Raw genomic sequence first — 20,659 nt, forward strand, 5'->3', positions numbered from 1 at the left:
ATTAATCATCTGGACGTGCTTCTCTTTTGAAGGTGAGTTGGCACTAAACTGAAAAAATGAGAGCTTGTTTCAAAGCAAAGTTTTTCCGTTCCCCCTCTGAAGTGATGCGTTGACCCTTGAGAAGTTTATACTGACAAAGCTATACAGTTCACTCAGTCTCTCAGATAGAGTGCATGCCATAGGGAACAGGTCATGGAAAAGTCTTGAGTTTGACTAAGTGCACTCTCTCTTTTACCCTGTCTGTCAGTCTACCTCACACACACACACACACACACACACACACACACACACACACACACACACACACACACACACACACACACACACAAGAGAATACATGCATGCTTGGATATGCTCAGACACATTGACTAATCTACGCACACACACATCACTGAATGCTGAGGTAATTTGTAACAGTAGAACACCTCATAACTGCGGGTAAAAGAAACAAATGACACATGCTAGGATTTATACTACTTTAAAAGGCTATGTTGGGGACTCAGTCAAGAAGTATATCGCCAATACCATGCTTGAGATTTGAATGAGTTCTGACATATTATTAACATGGGGATCTTGAGGATGAACACTGCAACATGAGCAAAACCTCTTGAGGATTAGTGAGGACAAAAGTAGTTACAGAAATGGGCATACCTTTCCAGTGGCAGTTAATTTCAGCGAAAACATAATTTAAAGACATTTATGTCATTGCAAAGGTTGAACTTCCAGAAAATAAGTAGGTTATATTCAGGTACAGTCTGTGGAAACAATGTGAGGCCTACTGGATATTTACTCTTGAAACAATTTAACCAAAGGACATGAACGATGAACTTCTTTTCAGTGTGTTGTGGACTTGTCATGTTCATTGTTAACCTGTATTAATGATTAAAGGTGCAATATGTAATACCGACAGCAAGCGTTTAAAATGATTAATGCAGTCCAAATTCAAAATACTGGAGAGAGTATTCCCAGAGACTCGAAATTCGCTAAAAGACGGCGACCTCTCTGTTGTCTGTACCCAGGTCACAGTCACCATTTGTCGGCTACAGCCGCTGAACAGAAGCAGGGGAAGAATTTCGGCGGGGGGAGATTTTCGGTTCTACTACTTTCCAGACCCTGTTATATATAAAAAATTAAATAAACACATAGCCTTTCTTCCATAAAGATTATAACTTTGTCTAAGTTTATGTGTAGATGAATACAACTATGTATTGTTGCATAAGGTACAAAATAAGTTACTAAAAGCATCTTGTCTATACACTGTACATTACACATTGTTTGCATGTCAGTTTGTAACAAAGTGGGAATCATCTTACTTACTTACTGAGGAAGTCAAACTTGCGGTTTCCTGCCATATGTCTGTCATGGTGGTTGTAACGTTAACCAGTCGTGGCCATAGACAGTATATAAGAGGTCGTGGCCCGCTTGCCCCGGTCGTCTGGTAGCCTAACTTTAACAGTTAGCATGTGTTAGCATGGCGGCATTAGCCAGCACCAGTCAGGATCACTTCAATGGCAGTATCTAAATTTTAGTAGTAACTAACTTGAGTACTCTATATAACATTAATTTAATGCGAGTACACTAATGCTAAAATGACTGAAAATGCCCATCCCTACTAGTAGCCGTGATAAATTAGCGTTAGGCTCAATGTTTACCTGTTCAGGAGGAAATTAGCCAATTCGGCGTCCTATGAGATACTTGTCTTTTACTTGAGTATTTATGCTGCTTTATTCTTCTACTTTGCTATTTTGAATGGCATTATTGTATTTTTTTACTCTACTACAAATAATTGACAGCTATAGTTACAAATGATCTGCTTTGCAGATTACTGTATGATCAGTTTTAAAAGTATGATGCAAAATGACACCTTTACGTTGTAAAGATCTGAATACTTCACCACTGTAACTTGTGCATGCATGGAGTCTTTTTCCTCATTGTCTACCACTCTCCCTTTGCACCTCCTACAAAGACTTTATGAGTGGAGGTAGTTTGACTGCTGCTTAAAATGTAACAAACACGTCAACCATAGTCACTATCAACATGTGAAATCTACATAGCATTCACTTTTGCTCCACATGTTGTTTCTGCACCTCGCAAGTGGAATGTAACTTGCACAAGCAGCACCCCCTGTTGATGTCTGGGTGTAAGGACAGGTGAGAGGTAACAAGTTGAGAGGTCGTGTTAGCAAAACGGTAAGGCGGCTCTACTTTTGCTGTAGTCATAGTAAGTAAAGGCACTCAAAGAAAGCTTGTCGTGGGCTATTATCTCGCGAAAAACAAGCGTCAGCTTTAAGGACTAGTAACGCAATTGTTGCTAAGCTTTGCTAGTTAGCAAGCTGCTACTGGCTTGCTTAGCTACTTGCTATGTCGCAACCAAGTGCTTGGACTTATTGGAGCTAACATAACTAGCTCACCTAACTGAAACTAACTTTGATTCGGGAGGAGAAACACGGAAGGTGGGTATGTTGTCATCCGACAGTATGTAATATCTATCGACACAGTAGTTAGTGCATTATCCAGCCCTGTTAAGATTAGCAGGATAACGTCGGCTAGCATAAGCTATCTTCTGTTTTATGTTGGATTTGGGTTGCTAAATTAGCATGCATGTTGTTCGTGTCAACCTGATTGTGAGCCTGGTCGTTAGCTTTCTCTTATTTTCCCAAGTAGCCTATACGTTAACGTTATGGGCAGCACAATCTACGGTAGAGTTGTAACTTATCAATGAAGTGGCCACTGAAGAGCACAAACTGTCCTAACGGAAACTATCATAACATCAACCAGTCCATTATTACTTCACATTTCATCTCGCCATTTTTAATCTAAAGGGTTGTCACTTATTTGCATGTAAGGCTAGGGTTAAGTCATTATTTGCGAAACAACGTGCTAACCAAATGAATGATCATTTACAGACAGAAAATGGCAAATCTCATTTAGGGCCTGATTGTGTAACCACTTAGCTTAACGTAAAAGTTAAACGTTGGCTAACCTGTTTGGTCTTTCTGGTTAAAGTCCTTGCTCTTTATCTGCCCCACCCTGGTTATGGAAAATGTGTGTATGTTAGATAATTAGCGACTTATTTGTCTTGATTAGACTGCATTAACGAGGCAACGTTTAGTCCGTGTTTCCTAATGTAGGTTGATTTAATATCAGGAAATACTCAGCGTTATTGAATTACTCAATATGGTATAGGAAGGTCCACGATGCAGCCACTGACATGCACCTTGCTCCCAAACTCATTACTCATTCAGACTTTTTGTGTAGCTGATAATAAACCCCAACCAGTTCAGACATATACTCAGAGAAACTGTAAGAAATGAGTCTTAATATATCAAAATGTCTTCCTGATTTGATGCAGTCTTGTTTACACCGGGATTGTTGTCATTTGTTTCCCCACCTGTGTGCAATTAGTATGTATACACAACACATATTACCCCCATTACCTGCCTGTGGGGCTGCTTGAAAGTGGTTAGACACTAAAGGACATTTTTCAAGGAAAAGTTACTCAAGAAAACCCTTGTCCAATTTGATGACATCATCAATTACTTTGTGTTAAGTCCTCTATATTTTATCCAGTTATTCACAGACTTTTCTAGCTCACTATGACCTCCACCTCCAGTTAGTACTCGGCGATAATTTGATATGATCATTTATCGTCTTTCAATGGAATCAATATTGTGAAAAAAATCCTATTGAAATTATGTGATACACAATTACGTTGTCTCAGTTGACAATAACAAGCACATTAAAAACTTCTCAGAAACGTATCTGTAATACCTGAAGGAATATTATTTGAAAATTGCAGTTTTGGTTTTATAATCAAAGTTTACATTACCCACAGATCAATGCAATTACCATCAACTGGATTACATAACCCATGATTTCACATACATTAGCAGATATCGTGATGTATTAGAAGAAGGAAGTCAAATATTCTTCTTCTCTCGATATTCTCGATTGCGATTCTTGGAGTGGTGGAGTTGAAACAGGTCACATGCTTATTTCACAAATAAGAGGAAAGTTTTATTTTGATTCAATGGTGGGTTGCAGTTTTACCGAGCTTTTTCAACGTAAAATAAAGCCACACTAGAGCGCTGCTTACTGTGCTCCAAGGCTGCAACACAACAAGAGCCTGGCCGCTTCGGAAACCAAAACTTGCGCATGTTAAATTTTGAACCCGTGATCAGATTTGAAACCAAATCCTCCAAACAATTCTAAACGATTCCAATAAAGAAACGATTCCACTGGAATCGTAATTTTTGAAACAAATCCAAGTAGGAATCGGTTCTCGATGCCCAACCCTACTCACAGTCATATCTTCCCGATTTACAGCCCCCCTCTCTTGGCTTAAAATAACCGGCGGCTGAACAAAATGCCCGGAAGAGCTCAGTTATAAAACTGACAAATCATATTTAGTTTCTTTTTTGAGTTGATATTAACGTAACCGTGTTAAATTGGCATATGATATCGTCTCGTATCCATCGCAGGTTCCTGAATTGAATCAAAATTGTACTGTGACAGACTTAAGATATCAGCAAATATCCTATCGATGTCCAAAGAATCGATATATCGTATCGTGATAGAACTTGAGATTTACATCCCTATTGCTCAGTTCTGGAGTGTTTTTTTTCTCTCTGTGTCTTCTAGGTTGTAAAAATAGACCTGCACTTAAATCTATTTGCAATTAATTTTACAGCATTATCTATTTCATTCTTCCGCTCTCTCTTTTCCTCTCTGTCTGTCTCTTAAAACACACACACACACACACACACACACACGCACACCACTTAAGCTCATTGTTTAGCCTAGACATGCTTGACCTCTTCACTCTGCTCTTCTCTGTTGGGATGTCTGGTCTTGGCTTAAAGTAAGGAATGCAAAATGATTGCCAGAGAATTTAGACTTGGACTATGAGGAGTTGGCCTATGCTTTGCATTGCGTGTGGTGGTGTGTTGGGGAAGTGCTTTCGGAATCATTACTATCTTGAAAAAATAAATGATGAAGCAACCCAAATGGATGGCACTAAATCAAACCACAAGTGCTACTTGCTTTGGAGCATGGAAACAAAAGTGTTTCCGTGGATGCCTTATTCAAATATTGTTATGTCCCAGGTGTCCATGCCAAGCGGATGAAAACATGTTTATTTAACATCTAAATGTCCATAATTCCATTCACTTCTCACACCGCAGGCTCCAGGTGTGCCATGCATTTTTGCTATATGTATAAACAGGCTTGTCTGCTTGTTCCAGGAGCCACCCAAGGGTGTGCTTTTTGGGTGTGTGGGGACACAGCCTAATTGTGCTGAGCAAGCGTGTTTTCTCACCTCTCGTGTCTCACATTTTCCGTTGTTAAAGCCAGTAACCCTTAAACCCTTACTGCCAGCATAATCATGCACGCAAACACACTCGCGTCTTTTAAATGCACCTTCGGCCACTTTGGTCGCTGCTGTGAGACTTGCTGCGTCATGGTGCGGCAGAGGGTGTCAACGAGGGCAAAATGATGGGAGTGTTGGGAGCAGGTAGTCTGAACTAAAGGCTTGTGCAGTCATAACAGTAATTGAGGTGGAAAGTGTGAACCACAGTTATAAGAGAGGAAAACACCTGCTGGACGAAATGTCTCCCTGTAGCATCAGCTCAGACTCCCTGCGTCAGCAGGGCCAGGACCTAATCAAATCAAGAATCGCTGCGTTTGCCCTTTAACCTTTATCTCAGCGGGCTTTAATTGACTTGCTCTTAATCCTAGTTAATCGTATTGTTTGTTGTTTAGGTTGTTTTATTAAAGATTTTTTTGTGAACATGCATGCCATTTGTCAGCAATGTTCTGCTTCTTTTATAGTCACACAAGCTCACACAAGATCCAGATACAACTTACATGAATAGACACTTAGCTTAGGTTTATTTACGTAGCCCTTCGTTATATCTATCTATAAATCGAGGAACCTCTGTGTTTGTGTGTCCCCACACATGTGCAGTACAGCAGCTGCAGCGGGGGATAGCTTCATCTCTAGGACGGCTGATTGCCTTCCCCCGGCTCCATGTTTACAGCTCGCCACCAAGGGAGCCTATGAGTCTGTGTACCGCAGCAGGCAGGTTAAAAAAAACGGCTAGCAACAAATCTAGCGACTTTCTGTAGAAGAGAGACGCCAGAATTGTCCAGAGAGAGCGAGGTCGCAACACCTCTTTCTGTCACTGACGGCTACAGGCGCGTCATGTAGTGGGCCAGCGCCTTGCATGGCAGCTCCGCCACCATCAGCGTATGTGAATTGGTGAATAAGAGGCAAATTTACCATCGCAATTCTGCAATACTCTCTTGAGCCGCCACAGTCACCTCTCTCTGTCACTTCTGTTCAGTGAGCAGCAGCGAGGCTTCGCTTGGGCGTGTCATGGAGTGGCCATGTTGTGTAGTACTGCAGATAGGGTCGGTGCACTGTGTAAGAGGAAACGTAAGATAGACATTCTATTGCTTCTAACTTTCTCTCTATGGGACCCATTTTACAAGTAAATACAGCCGAACTCACAGCACAGCTGTTGTCTTTAACGTGTGTTTGGTGATTATGTCAGATGATGTCGCGGTTTTAAAATCATGATTTCAGCAGTGCAAAGGAAAAAAAAGTTCCTGCCGTTGGCCCGTTCCGAACAGGCCCAAAAGGGTCATTCATATTTAGAGCTTGTGAAATGATGTTCAGCTGAAGAATCATCTTGTGCATATTGGAAATGTTTTTGTTCACGCAGATTTAATTTGCATGTGTAAAAAAGTGTAATCACAATATGTAGAGGAATACATTTAACAGTGAGGTTTCACAAAGTGTGAGCAACAGACACAAGTTTCCTATCTGTGTGTTAATGCCTGAAGTTACAAGCATAGATTTTGACTGTTTTTACGCCTGAGCTGACTAGCCAATCAGCACTTGGCCCACTGACCATCCAATCAGAGTAGAAGTCAAACTGTCCAATCAGGAGGCAAACGGTTCTGTTCTGTTTACTTCGTCCATCTGGAGCATGTTGGAGTCAACATGGGGGAGTTGACTCTTCTGGGAAACAGGTGGGTTAATTACACATGTTAACACGGAACATGCCAGTAAAGCTTTACGTTGTAATTAACTAGACATATCAAGACAGAGTGCGTGCATCCAGGGTTACTTAATTTGCATATTTATTAGTTTATGTGGTCGTTGCTAATGTCTTAGCAGCTTCACTCTGTTGGCTAATGTTTATTGTTGTGCTGTTGAAATGAGTCATGTTAAGGCTAATCTTTAACAGGTGCTTCCCGACATACTGCCGCAGGCCCTTAGGGTGGATAATGTTAGCGGTTAGCAGTATAGCTACAGTCCATTGTTTTGAGTGTGGCTGCAATCGCCAGACTCTGAGAAGTGTGCGCCAGAGCTGTTACTTTCTTTCTAGCAAAAAGTAGCATCTCAGGGGTGAGATACATTAGAATTATTGCTAAAATACCGTAGGTCAACTCACCAATTCAATTTCTTTATTTTTATCGTCATAGTAACTGGCTGATGGAAATCATACTCCATTTGTCTTCAGGTCTAGATTTGTGGTGATGTGTGTCCATGTCATGACACTCCATCCAGACACTTCCAGAGGTAAAGCTTTCTGTTTGCTGAGATGTCTTTATCACCTTTAACGTTGCACACCTATTATGTTGGTTCATGTATGTGCAGCAGCACAACATGCAAAAGGGCTGGGTGAAGGTAAAAATATAGATCAGTGAGTGTGGCGATTATTAAATACTCTCAGCCAGTCACATTACTGGTCTCGTAGCTCTGAAACAGCTGTGCCAGTCACAGTTAAACGTGATAAAGACATCTCAGCAAACGGAAAGCTTTACCTCCGGAAGTGTCTGGATGGTTCAGAGTGTCATGACATGGACCCACATCACAAATCTGCACCCAAAGACAGATTGAGTATGGTTTTTCATCAGGTTAAGTTATTCAGTTATTATAATAAGGGAGTTGTGTGTATATCAGAAGTTTTTTCGATAAAAATATATCAAGAACATACTTCGAGACAAAAAAGTTCACAGAAGGATAATTTTGCATCCAGCTCGATAAATTTGTTGAAGAAACCGCAACCACAGCCCAACAATGAGTGAGAAAGGTGGAAAGACGCTGCGAAGCAACGCTGACAAAAACACGGAAACAAATGAGAACGGGTTCATCACACAAGAGCTATGCAAATAAAGTGAGCGCATCACAGGAATGAATGATAATGCTTGATAAAAAGATTAGAAGTCTACACGTATCCCTGGAAAAGAACATTAAGTAGAAATTGAGAAAAAGGCCGAAGAAGTGCAGAACAGCTTAGACATGGAAATTGGAATCATGACAGCTCGAATGGAACAGATGCAGCAAAATATCAAGAAAACAGCTGCAACCGATTTCAATCCAGAAACCGAAATAATGGTTTTTGGCCTGTCCTTTTGAGGAAGGGGAACAGGTGGAGCAGACAGTGTCCAGGCTCTTGTTGGAGGGGCTGCGGTGTGATTCCGTACCCAGCTTGGTGGCAGTGGAGAGGCTAAAGCCTAGAAGTCACAGGCCGGGACCGGTCAGGATCCAGCTGGCTTCAGTCCGAGACAAAGTTGCGCTCTTGAGAAGGAAACCGAAGCCAAGGGTTGATTATCAATACAACAAGGTGTATATTTGATACGATTGTTTGTGCCCTTTACTCGATTATGCTGTGGGAGTTAGAGGCCTTAGATATGTGTGAATTAGTGCAAAACAGTGCCATAATATATTTTCTGGCTATAGTGGGATATATGGGATGGGAATCATGTGAGGCTCGTTTGAAGATACGTATAACTCAGTTATGGAATTGTTTACTCAATATGGATGCAAATTAGCCTGGCTCCGCCCTCCTACTTACTTCTGCTCAATTTTCATTTCCCTTCAGTACTCTGTCTGGGTTTGCGGTATATTCTTGGGTTTTCTCCGGTCAAATATTTGTAGGTCCAATCAGTGAACAGAGGGAGTGGCTGAGAACGATGACGTTGAGGACGTGCACTAGAAAGATGCGAGCGAAGCCATTCGGTCCGTTGTGGCAGCAACACTGCGGAATGTCCAGAAGTTAAAGCCCGAGCAAGAACAATCTTTGCTGAGTTGTGTTGATGGCCATGATGTTGTGGCCCTCCTCCCCACGGGGTTCGGGAAAAGTTTGATTTTCCAGCTCGCTCCATTAGTGGTGAAGGAGTTGGCTAAGGCTAGCGATGCTAATGCTAAATATAAGCCGATAGTTGTTGTCGGTCTCCCCTGTTGTTGCACATGCGCATGACGTACGTCACGACCAAACGTTAGCGATTGGTTATGGCAGATCCAGAGTCTGGGCAGATCCAATAGTTTTAAACTTCAACAGAGTACCTGCCTTCAAGGAAGTTAACAATTGTCAATGGAGAGAGGCCAGACTCTCTGTACAAATGAAATGTACGAGAGTCTGGTAGGACCAGACTAGATGCAAATAGGTTGACGAGGCAAATGTTTCTCTGGGACAAACAAATTCTTGGTTCTTGGTCTAAAGATATATGCAAATTGTTTTGTAACTATGGGCTTGGTGAGTCGTTTTTTAATAATGAAAAGCTAAATATTGGTCTGTTTAAAGAATCTGTGTTTGCTAAAGAGGGCAGTGGGCCGACGATATATGATATATAAGCCAAAATTGCGTATTTTTATGACTATAAAACCTGAATATGGCAGGGAGAATTATGTTTATATATGTATTATAATTTGTCTAAAAGGCAAAGATCTCTATGTGCTCAGTTGAGATCTGGTATTTTACCTTTGACTGTGGAAACTGGACGATATGTTGTGTTGTTTAAATGATATAGAAAATTTTGTTTTCTACTGTCCTTTTTTATTGTGAACAGCGTGATACCTTGTTTAGTAAGATAAAAACAGATATTGATTTAGTAAATATGGATGATGCTCAAAGACTGGGATGGCTGTTCACATGTGAAACATATCAATTAGCGAGATATTTTGAGAAAGCCTGGGAGAAGAGAAATAAAGCTCTTTACCAAGATGATTTGTAGGTATTTGTTTGTATGTACTGTTTTGGTCTTTTTTTCTTTTCTTTTTTCATATTTTTTTGAAAAAAGAAAATGTTTGGCATGACACAGAAATAAAGTAAAACTAACTAAAAAATGAAGTAACAATAATAACGATAAAAGTAAAGACACTGATTTGGTGATCGGACCGACGCTATTTTAGCAATAATTATCTCACCTCGTACATGGTCGCATAGTTTGGTAATTAATGTTAAACAACCGCGTTTACACTCTGTGTTTCAAGGATAAAACATGAGATGCCCAGAGGATTCGGCTCCAGCTCCTCCATGTTGACAACAATTTGCTCTAGATAGACAGCGTAAACAGAAAAGAACCTTTTGCCCCCTGATTGGACAGTTTGACTTCTCTTCTGATTGGCTAGTCAGCTCGGGCATAAAAACAGGGACAAAATACGTGCTTGTAACTTCAGGGTCGATCACAATCTCATATCCCTCCACAAATTTTAAAAACACAGGCACAACATAATTCTACAGCTACAACACCTTTTTACACATGCACAAAATAATTCCACAGCTGGACATAATTTCACAAGCACAAAATATTAATGACCCTTGTTTGATTCCATATCAAACATACAGGTGTCTCAGCATGTAGCAAGTGCAGCATATAAAAACATTTGACATTAAGTGACAATTTGACTTGGTTGCTATTGAGAGAGCGTTATTCATCCACTAGCCCCAGATCTTAATCTTTTGGTTTGATTACGTGGAAATAAATTGGTCTTTCGGGGCACTTAAGGTCGACTTCACTAAGTGTATATCTGGAATTTTATTTTTAAAGACCCTGCACACTGACATAGGTGTTTCAAATTATTCTAGTAACTTCGACCTCTTCTCGGGTTTGGTGGGGCCACACTAGGAATTACATAAGATCACCAAAGTCCATGTAGTAATAAGGCACATCGAAACAGGTGCACCAAAATGAGGAAGATTCCAGTCAAGCACACAGCCCTCAGAAGAGGTCTAATCAGGCAAAATAATTGGAAACACCTGTGTGCATACATATGTAGGGACATGTGTCACATTACCATTGGAAGCTGAAGTGGTCACCACTGATGTCATTGAAATGACAAGGGATCCACATTGGCATAACCAGATGCTCCCCTTTACTAGGGCTGAACGATTAATTGCATTTGCGATAATATCGCGATATGTTAAAACGCGATTTCCTAATCGCAAAGGCTGCGATTTGGTCACATGACTCGCGAGAGCAAATCAGTCTGCACTCCGCAGAGAAAGCATCAACTAGCACGCTAACGCTACGTCGTACCTTGAGCTGATTTCTGTCATTCAAACAACTCTGAGTTGTAGTTTAAAACTTTTACAGCCATTTTAATAAAATGAAGGGTTTTATTCGGGCTTGAGTCTATACATGCAGTTAATGGATACAGGCACACAGAATCCGAGGCTCTGTTGGCAACGATTAGCTCTGATTAGCGGTTAGCTCTGGTTAGCGGTTAGCTCCATTATAAAGATATGAGTGGAGGAGCTGCCACTGAGAGGGGTAACAACCAGACTCTGATAAATTACGTTCGGGGAGCTTTCACAGCAGCGTGGCCGCGGTGTTTCAACAGTTTTATTAGTACAGTTAATCCCACGGCAAGAACACCAGCAACTAGCTAACGTAACGATAGCCTCTCTGAACAAGTGCACACGGCAGCACGCAACTTCACGAGGGGGAGGGGCTGGAGGCAGCTCCTCTCTGTGCACTGTAAAAACACTTTTTTTTGTGTGTGTGTGTGTATAGATATATACTATATTTTTACTTATTTAACTGTCTATTGTGTAATTGTGTGTTCATACTATAAATTATTATATTATTATTCTTTGTTGAATAATACAGAAGACAAAGAGCTTAAAAAAATAATCGAATATCGAATCGCAATCGCAATATTTGGGAAAAAAATCGCAATTAGATTATTTTCAAAAATCGTTCAGCCCTACCCTTTACACTTATCTGATATGTCATGGACAATTGAAGGTCCTGTTACTTGGGTTTTGGATTTCAGAAGGATTACAGGCTCCGTTCCTTTCCCTCAGGGATCTAATGACCATGGTATTTCTGCTGTGTTGCAGCTATCATTACGAACATGCTTAACCATGCTGATTCAGTCTACTTTAATGGTTTCCATTTACGTTCATCTAGAGCACTGGTGTCTATGCAGTTTGTATTTAGTTTTTATTTCAAACCAGTTGCTTCATTTGCTATTTTCAAAATTGCAGAGTAAGTTCTACACCGGTGTGAATGCTAAATTGGTTTTCAGGCTTGTGATAAATGAATCCTAAGGATAATCATCAAACCAAGGTTGTATTCAAATCACTCATGTCTTTAGCAAAGCACAATGCAGTTCCACTCCTAATATCAGGGTTGATGGCACTCAAAAATAACTGCCATAGCTTCAGGTGCTGGCATGCTCTCTTCTACTACAGAAGTGGATTTTAAAACATTTTTTTTTTTTGAGATGTTCCGTTTCCATTTTATATGTCTATGCATATATGTGTGTGTGTATGTGTGTATATATATATATATATATATATATATATAACATAATGTAATGTAAAACATTACTAAATACATACAGAGATTGAATGCCATATAACTTTCTTTTATTATCTAATTTGACAGTCATAACGGATAAAGAACATAAATAAACTAAGTTCAATTTTAGTCGGGGCCAAATTATGTGGTATGGAATCGGTGCAATGACTCACATACTCGCCGATGCATTAAGGGATAGCTGCCACGGTGTAAGAAAACAGTCAAGTGCAACGGTATGGCATTTACATTTACTGTACAGTATATTGTTTCATGATATTGTCACATTGCCTACACTTGGCTCCATGTTAGCTTCATTTTTAAAACCGCAATACAGCCATTGTTAAAATTTCCCCTTACACTTTAAAGTTATTGACAAGATTTTACAGCTTCAGTGGATATAGCCGGGATATTTTACCACCAATCTTTTATGTTGTGAACGTCCGAAAATGTTGCTTAAAGTTTATGCACCTGTACAAACTGTGAATAATTATTTATAGCCACAACCACACTTGATTTATTGACCATACACCCACAATTTGTTACCCACAGAAAGGTTCCTCTATTTACATTCCACACTAGGAATGTCTGCCCTGGACGTTCCACTGTTTGTGGGAAAATATCTCAGAAGAACAACAGAACAGCAGTCCTTGCTGTTGATGAGACTGTCGATAATCCCAGTTGTTTCATGTTACAGAGTTGCTCCACTTCAGCTAGCCTACTTTCCATAGTGGAAATCCAAGTCAGGAATTAATTCCATAAATGTCATCGTTTTTTATTCTTAACACAACAACGTCAGCTCACGCTTTGACTGCTCAAGACCATCTTATTTGCATAGCGTGGATTTATAATCAGGTTAATCTTGTCTCCTTCATCTCTCCACAGATGGCTTTGTCGGTGCGGGGCCTGTACTTTGTGGTGACCCTTTTTTTGGGTAGTTTTTTTGGAAGTGTCTTCATGTTGGGTCCTTTTTTGCCCCTCATGCTGCTGTCTCCTGCTTGGTACCGCTGGATCACTGATCGCATCGTCGCTACCTGGCTCACCTTACCTGTGGTGTGTACTCCAGCTTAACCTTTACTTAGCCTACTAATGTGGGTGCCAGATGGCCTTAAGTTACCTGGGTTTGACACGGTCACGATAGTCTTCGTCATCTCAGCCTTATTTATGCCTCCCTGTGTAATCTCAGATTTTATTTTCATCAGAAGTATTTCTCATTTATTTAGATTGCCCTTGAGAACAATTATGCAAATCTTGTTTACAGTGGCCGCAGGAATTGAAGGCATTATTTATTTATTTTCTTCTCACTCTCTCTTAAATGTATCTTACCACCTTCCCTCTTACCAGTCCCTCCTCTCTCCCTCTACATCCTTTTTCAATAATCATTCTTGTTTCCCCTTGATAATCTACCTCTCCATTTTACTCTCTCTTACTGCCCTTTCCATTCCTCCCTCTCTTGTACTACTACTTTATCATCCTCCCTCTGCCCCGGCGTCTCTTCCCTCTGTAGTCATTGCTGGAGCTGGTATTTGGGGTGAAGGTGGTGATAACAGGTGATGGCTTCATTCCGGGGGAGCGAAGTGTGATCATTATGAATCACCGTACCCGCCTGGACTGGATGTTTCTTTGGTGTTGTCTGCTCAGGTACAGCTACCTTCGTCTGGAGAAGATCTGCCTCAAGGCTGCCCTGAAGGCTGTGCCTGGCTTTGGTGGGTATACAGTGGGGGCTCTGTCCTTTCCTGTACATTACATTACATTACATTACATGTTATTTAGCTGACGCTTTTATCCAAAGCGACTTACAATTGCTATATATGTCAGAGGTCGCATGCCTCTGGAGCAACTAGGGGTTAAGTGTCTTGCTCAGGGACACATTGGTTGATGTATCGCAGTGGGAATCGAACCTGGGTCTCCCACACCAAAGGCCCATGTCATATCCACTGCGTCATCACCACATCTCTCACACACACACACACACACACACACACACACACACACACACACACACACACACACACACACACACACACACACACACACACACACACACACACACACACACACACACACACAGAGACTTGCACACCTCTGCATACCATAATATATGCTTTGCAAAGCATTTCTTCAAAAACATCATTACATTATTGCAGAAACAGCTGAATCTAAATTTAAAAGAGGAACAGTATAATGCACATTCCGAGCAGTAGAATCACAGAGCGTAGGTACTCTGATGGAAAAGGCCAATGTCAGATGCTTTTCCTGGAAAAACATAGGCTCTGCCTCTTTTGAAAAGTCTTACTGAATCAGTTTAGCGTAAGAATGAATCAATTACACACGTAAAGACTTTGTATGTATTTTCCAGGCTGGGCAATGCAGGTGGCCTGCTTCGTCTTTATTCAGCGCCGTTGGGAAGACGACAAGAAGCACATGGGGAACATGCTGGACTACTTCTGTGACATCAGAGAGCCACTGCAACTGCTGCTGTTCCCGGAGGGCACAGACCTCACTGGTAAGAATTAAACAATGCAACTCTCCATCCATTCTTTGGGACAATTTGCCCACGTTTCAGTTGTTATTCTCACCTTTGCACTGACACTGTTTTGTAAACCCAATTTCCACGTGAAAAGGCATAGCAAAATTGATGGACACACACCCCACACAGTCATTTCTCCAAGAATGCTCTGATCTTGTTTCAATCCAAGCATCAGCGACACCAGTGTCTAAAGCCCTTTCAGACCACAAATAAGCCAATCAAAGTCCTGAGTAGCTTTACTGGGTTTTACATATGATGTCATGAGGGGTCCAGTGAAGTTACATCGTAATTGGCCAGCAGATTAAGGGCTTTAAAGATTGTTTTTACGTTTGGTGGTGTTAGCACCTGTGCATTTTCTGTGTCTGCATGCGCACACGTTTGCATTTAAGCCTCTTACACCTCGAGGCTTAATTTGACGCAAACAAGCATGTACTGACGCCTTATGCGGAAGTCGTCCTGTTCCTTACTCTTGGCATACATACAGACCTCCATCTACAGGATCAGGTCCAGAGTGCACTTAAGCCCCTCTAAACATTTCCATGACCTATTTTAAAGCTTGTAGAGGTTGTGTGAATATAATGAAAGATTGTGTAAGAATGAGAAGTCACAGCTTTGCCCCCCTGAGAGAGCAGAGGCCTGATCAACGGAGTTCTGTCTGTAGTCTTTTTGTCCTACAAGTTGGCCTGAAGGAGCTACTTGTTACATAATATGACTAATGAGTCAGTCATGTTCCTGATTAATAAACAATCATCTTTCCTGTGTTGATGTCCCCCTGTGGTTTTTACAAATGTGTAAGCGTTTGTCACTGGTGGATGTATTTCATGGATGTGCTCATATCCCATAACTAACATGATTGTTTAACTGCTATTATTATAATAGCATACTGTTATTTTTGCTATTGTATCTCTTATCTACCAAGTTCTATTTTTTAATAAGGATGCATTATATGGAATAATTAGTCTTTCGCAGTTCATGCACATTTAGTGATATTTTAGATTATAGATTATAAATTAGATTATGAGGCTACTCAGTGTAAGCAGCAGTACAAGTACAAAGTCAGAATGAATCCAAATAGACAACTAATACTGCTGGCTTGTTAAGAGTCATTAAAATGAACTTGAATTACCTTATATTGGATGTAAATATAATGTATGTAATAATTGTACTGTTATTAGAAAATAGAGTAACATGATCAGTCTAATGCACATAAAAAATGTAATTTTCAGTTGTGTCTTAAAATAAGTAAACAATTCTACATGGCTGTCTCTCCTTACCTGTGTCACAAACCGGGCTGCACGGCCATGACAAAAGATGCAAATATATTTATATACACATAGTTGATTGCTCCCCAGTCAGAATAGTTTCCACATACAACATATGTGACATCATTTACAAGATAACACAACGTATTATGGTGAATGCAGTTGCCAGAGGTTTATTGTGTATCCGTGTCTCTTGCAGAAAATACAAGAGCAAAGAGTGATGCGTTTGCTGCCCAAAACAACCTGCCGAAATTCGAGTATGTGCTGCATCCCCGCAGCACTGGATTCACCTTCATTGTGGACAGACTACGAAAAGGTTCAACTGTTTCTGAAATCATGAAATGTCTACAATAAACATGACAATGATCAGCTCATTACAAAAAATGTTATTGTTATTTGGCAGTCAAACGGCAGCATTTCTGCTGATGGGCGTTATTTGGTCACAGTCATCATGATAGAAATATTTTATCAGCAAAACCAAGGGGACATGACATGCTTTCATGATGATTTTAGTAACATCAGTGTAGGAGAGATATCATGCCTGTTATTTGTCAGAGTCTCAGACCTACGCTTCATCCTACTGCCAGCCATTACAACACCCCTGAGATTCTCATGTTTCCCTATGAGCTCATTCTGGCAGTCCTCCAGAGTTCGTAAATACCACCTCTGGCCCTGCCGTCTCATCCCCCACCTGCCCTGGATGCTGAGCATGGCACTAACTCTCCAAGCAGGTGTTGTGAATCACTGTGATGTCAACAGACTTAGCCAATTCTCCTCTCCCTCTCTCTGCACTGCTGACTGACATGCTGTGCATGTTGTCCTCTCAGCTCTATTTTTACCTTGGTAGAGCTGAGCTGTACAGGAGCAGGCGCTGGCAGGTGTCACCCTGTCCACTTGATATTTCATTCAGCTCTATGTATGTGTGTGTTGTAAGGGCACTGCAGATCAATGACGATGGTATAGAGCTCATGGTACTTTTGAAGGCAGAGAGAGGATGAAGCTCTAAGCCCCTGGAAAATTAGAGATACATGAGTAATGGAGCTAAGAGCTGGGATTATAAAGGGTGCATAAAACAGTTCCAAGAACAAGTGTGGATGTGGAAAAGGAATAAGTCTCCTTACGGTGTCATGTCTGAAACTGTGTAGTTTACAGTAAGCTGTGACTGAAAATGTAGTATTTTACACAAGCTTTTTTTTAATTTTCTATATAATTTTGCACTAGTTCAATGTCTTGTTTTGGTTATTGGACTATTATAACAGCAAGTGATGTTCCTGTGATCATTTAAAACTGTGTCCCTTTTCCTAGGAGACAACCTGGATGCCGTCCATGATATTACTGTGGCATACCCCAAGAACATCCCTCAGACGGAACGCCACCTCATCATGGGGTTTTTCCCCCGTGAAATCCACTTCCACGTCCGCCGCTACCCAGTGGCTTCCCTGCCCGACTCTTCCTCTGACCTGGAGTCTTGGTGTCGAGAGCGCTGGGCTGAGAAGGAGATCCGTCTGCGGGACTTCTACTCAGGCCAGCCCCGGGCCTTTGATAGGGACGGTGTTGCGCGTGTGCCACCTTGTAAGACGGAGCTGCGAGTGACTCTGATCAAAGCTGCCTCGCTGCTGTACTGGAGCAGCTTCATTGCTCTGTGCTTCACTGGCCTGTGGCTGTGGGCTCCATTCAGGCTCTACTGCCTGGTCATGGTTGGTGTGTATATGGCCCAGCAGAAGCTGATTGGCGGGCTGGAGCTGCTGGAGTTGGCCTGCCATCGATACTGGAAGTCCATGGCTGCCGACGCGGGTGAGAAGAGTAAGGGGCTGGATGGAAAGGTGCTGTGAGGATGGCTGACGGGGTTGGCTGACGGGGTTGGCTGGACAATGATATGTTTCCACCTTTGCTCAGCAAGGAAACTGTGGACTCAGTTGTCTTGGCCTGTTCAGTCCAGAGGGCAAGAGGATCCTTTTGAGGGACCCAATGCTCCATGCCATAGAAAGGAATGGGAGTAATGAGTTCACTTCCTGACGGTATGCATGGTCTGAGTGGAGAGACCTTACCTTTCTTTTGAAGCAGAAAAAGAGGAATGTTATTTAGAGGTGTCTCTGTTGGATTCAAGGAATGTATCACACACAATGTGTCACTTTCCCTTTGTATTCCTCTCCTTGTATGAACTCTGTTATTTAGCTTGCTGTCGGCGCATTTTATCAGTTTATGTTGTCGGTGTTTATTGTAGTTGTTCAGAACCTCAGTGTGGACATGTGTCATGATGAAACAATGCTGTTAGTATTTGTTATACTGTTGCCATGTATTTGTAACTGATGTTATTGTATGCTCTGTGGCCATTGGTTTTATATTATTGTCATGAAATATGGAGCTGAGCCATAGTACAGACCACCTGTATGACTTGACTCTAACCAACATTCAAATCAGCACTGTAGTTAGCTGGATTAGACTGATGGGACTAGTTCAATGAATCAGTTTTGATTAGTAGTCACTAGCAATGGAATAACTAAGGAATATACAGGTATATATGTGTACCATGGTTTACCTTTTATTGGGTATGATTACCTTTTTATACAAATTGGGGAATGAGGTTTTCCCAGGAAGTCCTCAGAGATAACGTCTGTGATGATGTTTATTACTGTATAGGTAGAACATAGACTATGTTATTTTGCTTGTTTGCTCAAGTAGCTTTTGCACATAAAAGCCAAAGGTGAGAAAAGCAGGCGTGATTTTAAAAAGTAACCAAACAGAATGTAGTCTGACTTTGTTAGGAAAGGGTAGCCTCATCCGCCACTGGTAAGGTTACCCAAAGCTACGCTGAGGTAAGACTTGCATTCATCAATTTATCAGGATCAAAGATCTGACTGAGATCCTATGTCTGTAGAAGCAGATGAGCTTTGTGCCCTTTCTGGGAATGAAAGGGATGCCTTGTAGAGGCAGGATGTGGGTGGTGGTGCTGAGGTGGAAGAATGTCCTGTTGGGACAACATTACCCCTCAATGTGCAGGGTGGCATAGAGGACCAGACTTGGAGTGGAAAACTGGGCATGAACTCAACCTAATCCAAAAAAACCCTGTAATGCCCACCTCTGCCTGTGTCCCTCTCTAGAGGACTGGCATTGATGCGCCTACTAAACTCAATTAGCAAATGACAGCTGAGAAAGCTACTCCAATTGTGCCAAAAAAGGACAGAAATTGAAACAAGATTTGAATGGCGCGTCATCCACACTTTTAGCCACCGATCTCTCCTTGCCACTCGATACCATTTCAAACTATGTTAATTCTGTGAGTCAGGAAACATTTGTGTCTTAGACTATAACACTTTCTGTAACACTGCAATGTGGGATCTAGATGACCACTTCAACCCTATTTTGTGAGACAAATGTCTATGACTGATGTATCGGTTTTTGTTTATATGAATCTGAAGCCCCTGTAGTTTCAGTGTAAAGAGGCTGTTTCCAGTCACTGTGATCCAGCTGTTAACAATTTTATCATCATCAGCATGTAGTAGTTTACCAAACATGGTACTATATCTGTTCCTTCAACCCTGAACCAGCCAGAATCTCCATGTATTACTCTTTCACCTGTGCTGTTTTCTGTTGCTCATGTTACAATCACTTGCTGATGCTGGACCTCTTCAAAGTCACTGTCCTCAGGTAAATAAGAGTCTCTTACAGGAGGAAATGTACATCTAAATAAATATACTATATCAACTCATTCACGTTTCCAGTCATTGTTCTTTCGAGTTTCATGGCCAACCTAGGAAATGTTGACAACTGTATTCTATATACTAATACTGCTTGAAAACTCATCTGACCTTTTCATCATTGATGTAATAGCTCATGTCATTAGATTGACAGCAACATCAGTTTAAAATGTCAGACATTGCTGACGCTATAGTGTGACATTACATTACGTAGGAATTGTGACAGTGGGTTTTCATTACACATTACACTGACGTTTTTAGTTGCTGCAGAGTATCTTGCGTATTGTCTCAGTAGCCCTTTAATCTAGAATATACTATATCAATCACTACACTGCAGTGAATGAGTCAACAAGACCTTGAATGCTCATGTTACACAACACTAGGGCCACAGTTTGCACACACACATTCTAGTCTACCATAGATAACCAAAAAGGTCAGGAGCTTTGAAGGTGAAGTACAGTCGCCATAGTAACTACTGTTGACTCCCCTGTCTCCTAGCAACGGGATGTAGAGTGATGTCAATGGAAAGCATGCTATTTTCTCCTGCTGACAGAATGATGTCACTCCTTTTGT

At 41.2% G+C, this 20,659-nt stretch overlaps 1 protein-coding gene across 4 annotated transcripts; it reads left to right on the forward strand.

The window, feature by feature from the left end:
* The first annotated feature begins 2,082 nt into the window (after positions 1–2,082).
* On the forward strand, positions 2,083–20,097 carry lclat1 (lysocardiolipin acyltransferase 1). 4 transcript variants are annotated; one of them, XM_031309726.2, is made up of 6 exons: positions 2,083–2,150; positions 13,482–13,649; positions 14,104–14,302; positions 14,956–15,102; positions 16,588–16,704; positions 17,694–18,220. In XM_031309726.2, exons 2-6 carry the CDS (start codon positions 13,482–13,484, stop codon positions 18,218–18,220), a joined length of 1,158 nt encoding a protein of 385 aa, XP_031165586.1. In that variant the 5' UTR covers positions 2,083–2,150. The 4 variants fall into 4 exon arrangements, with proteins under 4 accessions (XP_031165586.1, XP_035850390.1, XP_031165585.1 ...); XM_035994497.1 differs by having other exon boundaries at positions 2,113–2,189; XM_031309725.2 differs by having other exon boundaries at positions 2,143–2,220.
* The last annotated feature ends 562 nt before the right edge of the window (positions 20,098–20,659 follow it).

The sequence above is a fragment of the Sander lucioperca genome, chromosome 18, assembly GCF_008315115.2.
Source record: "Sander lucioperca isolate FBNREF2018 chromosome 18, SLUC_FBN_1.2, whole genome shotgun sequence".
Taxonomy (NCBI): domain Eukaryota; kingdom Metazoa; phylum Chordata; class Actinopteri; order Perciformes; family Percidae; genus Sander; species Sander lucioperca.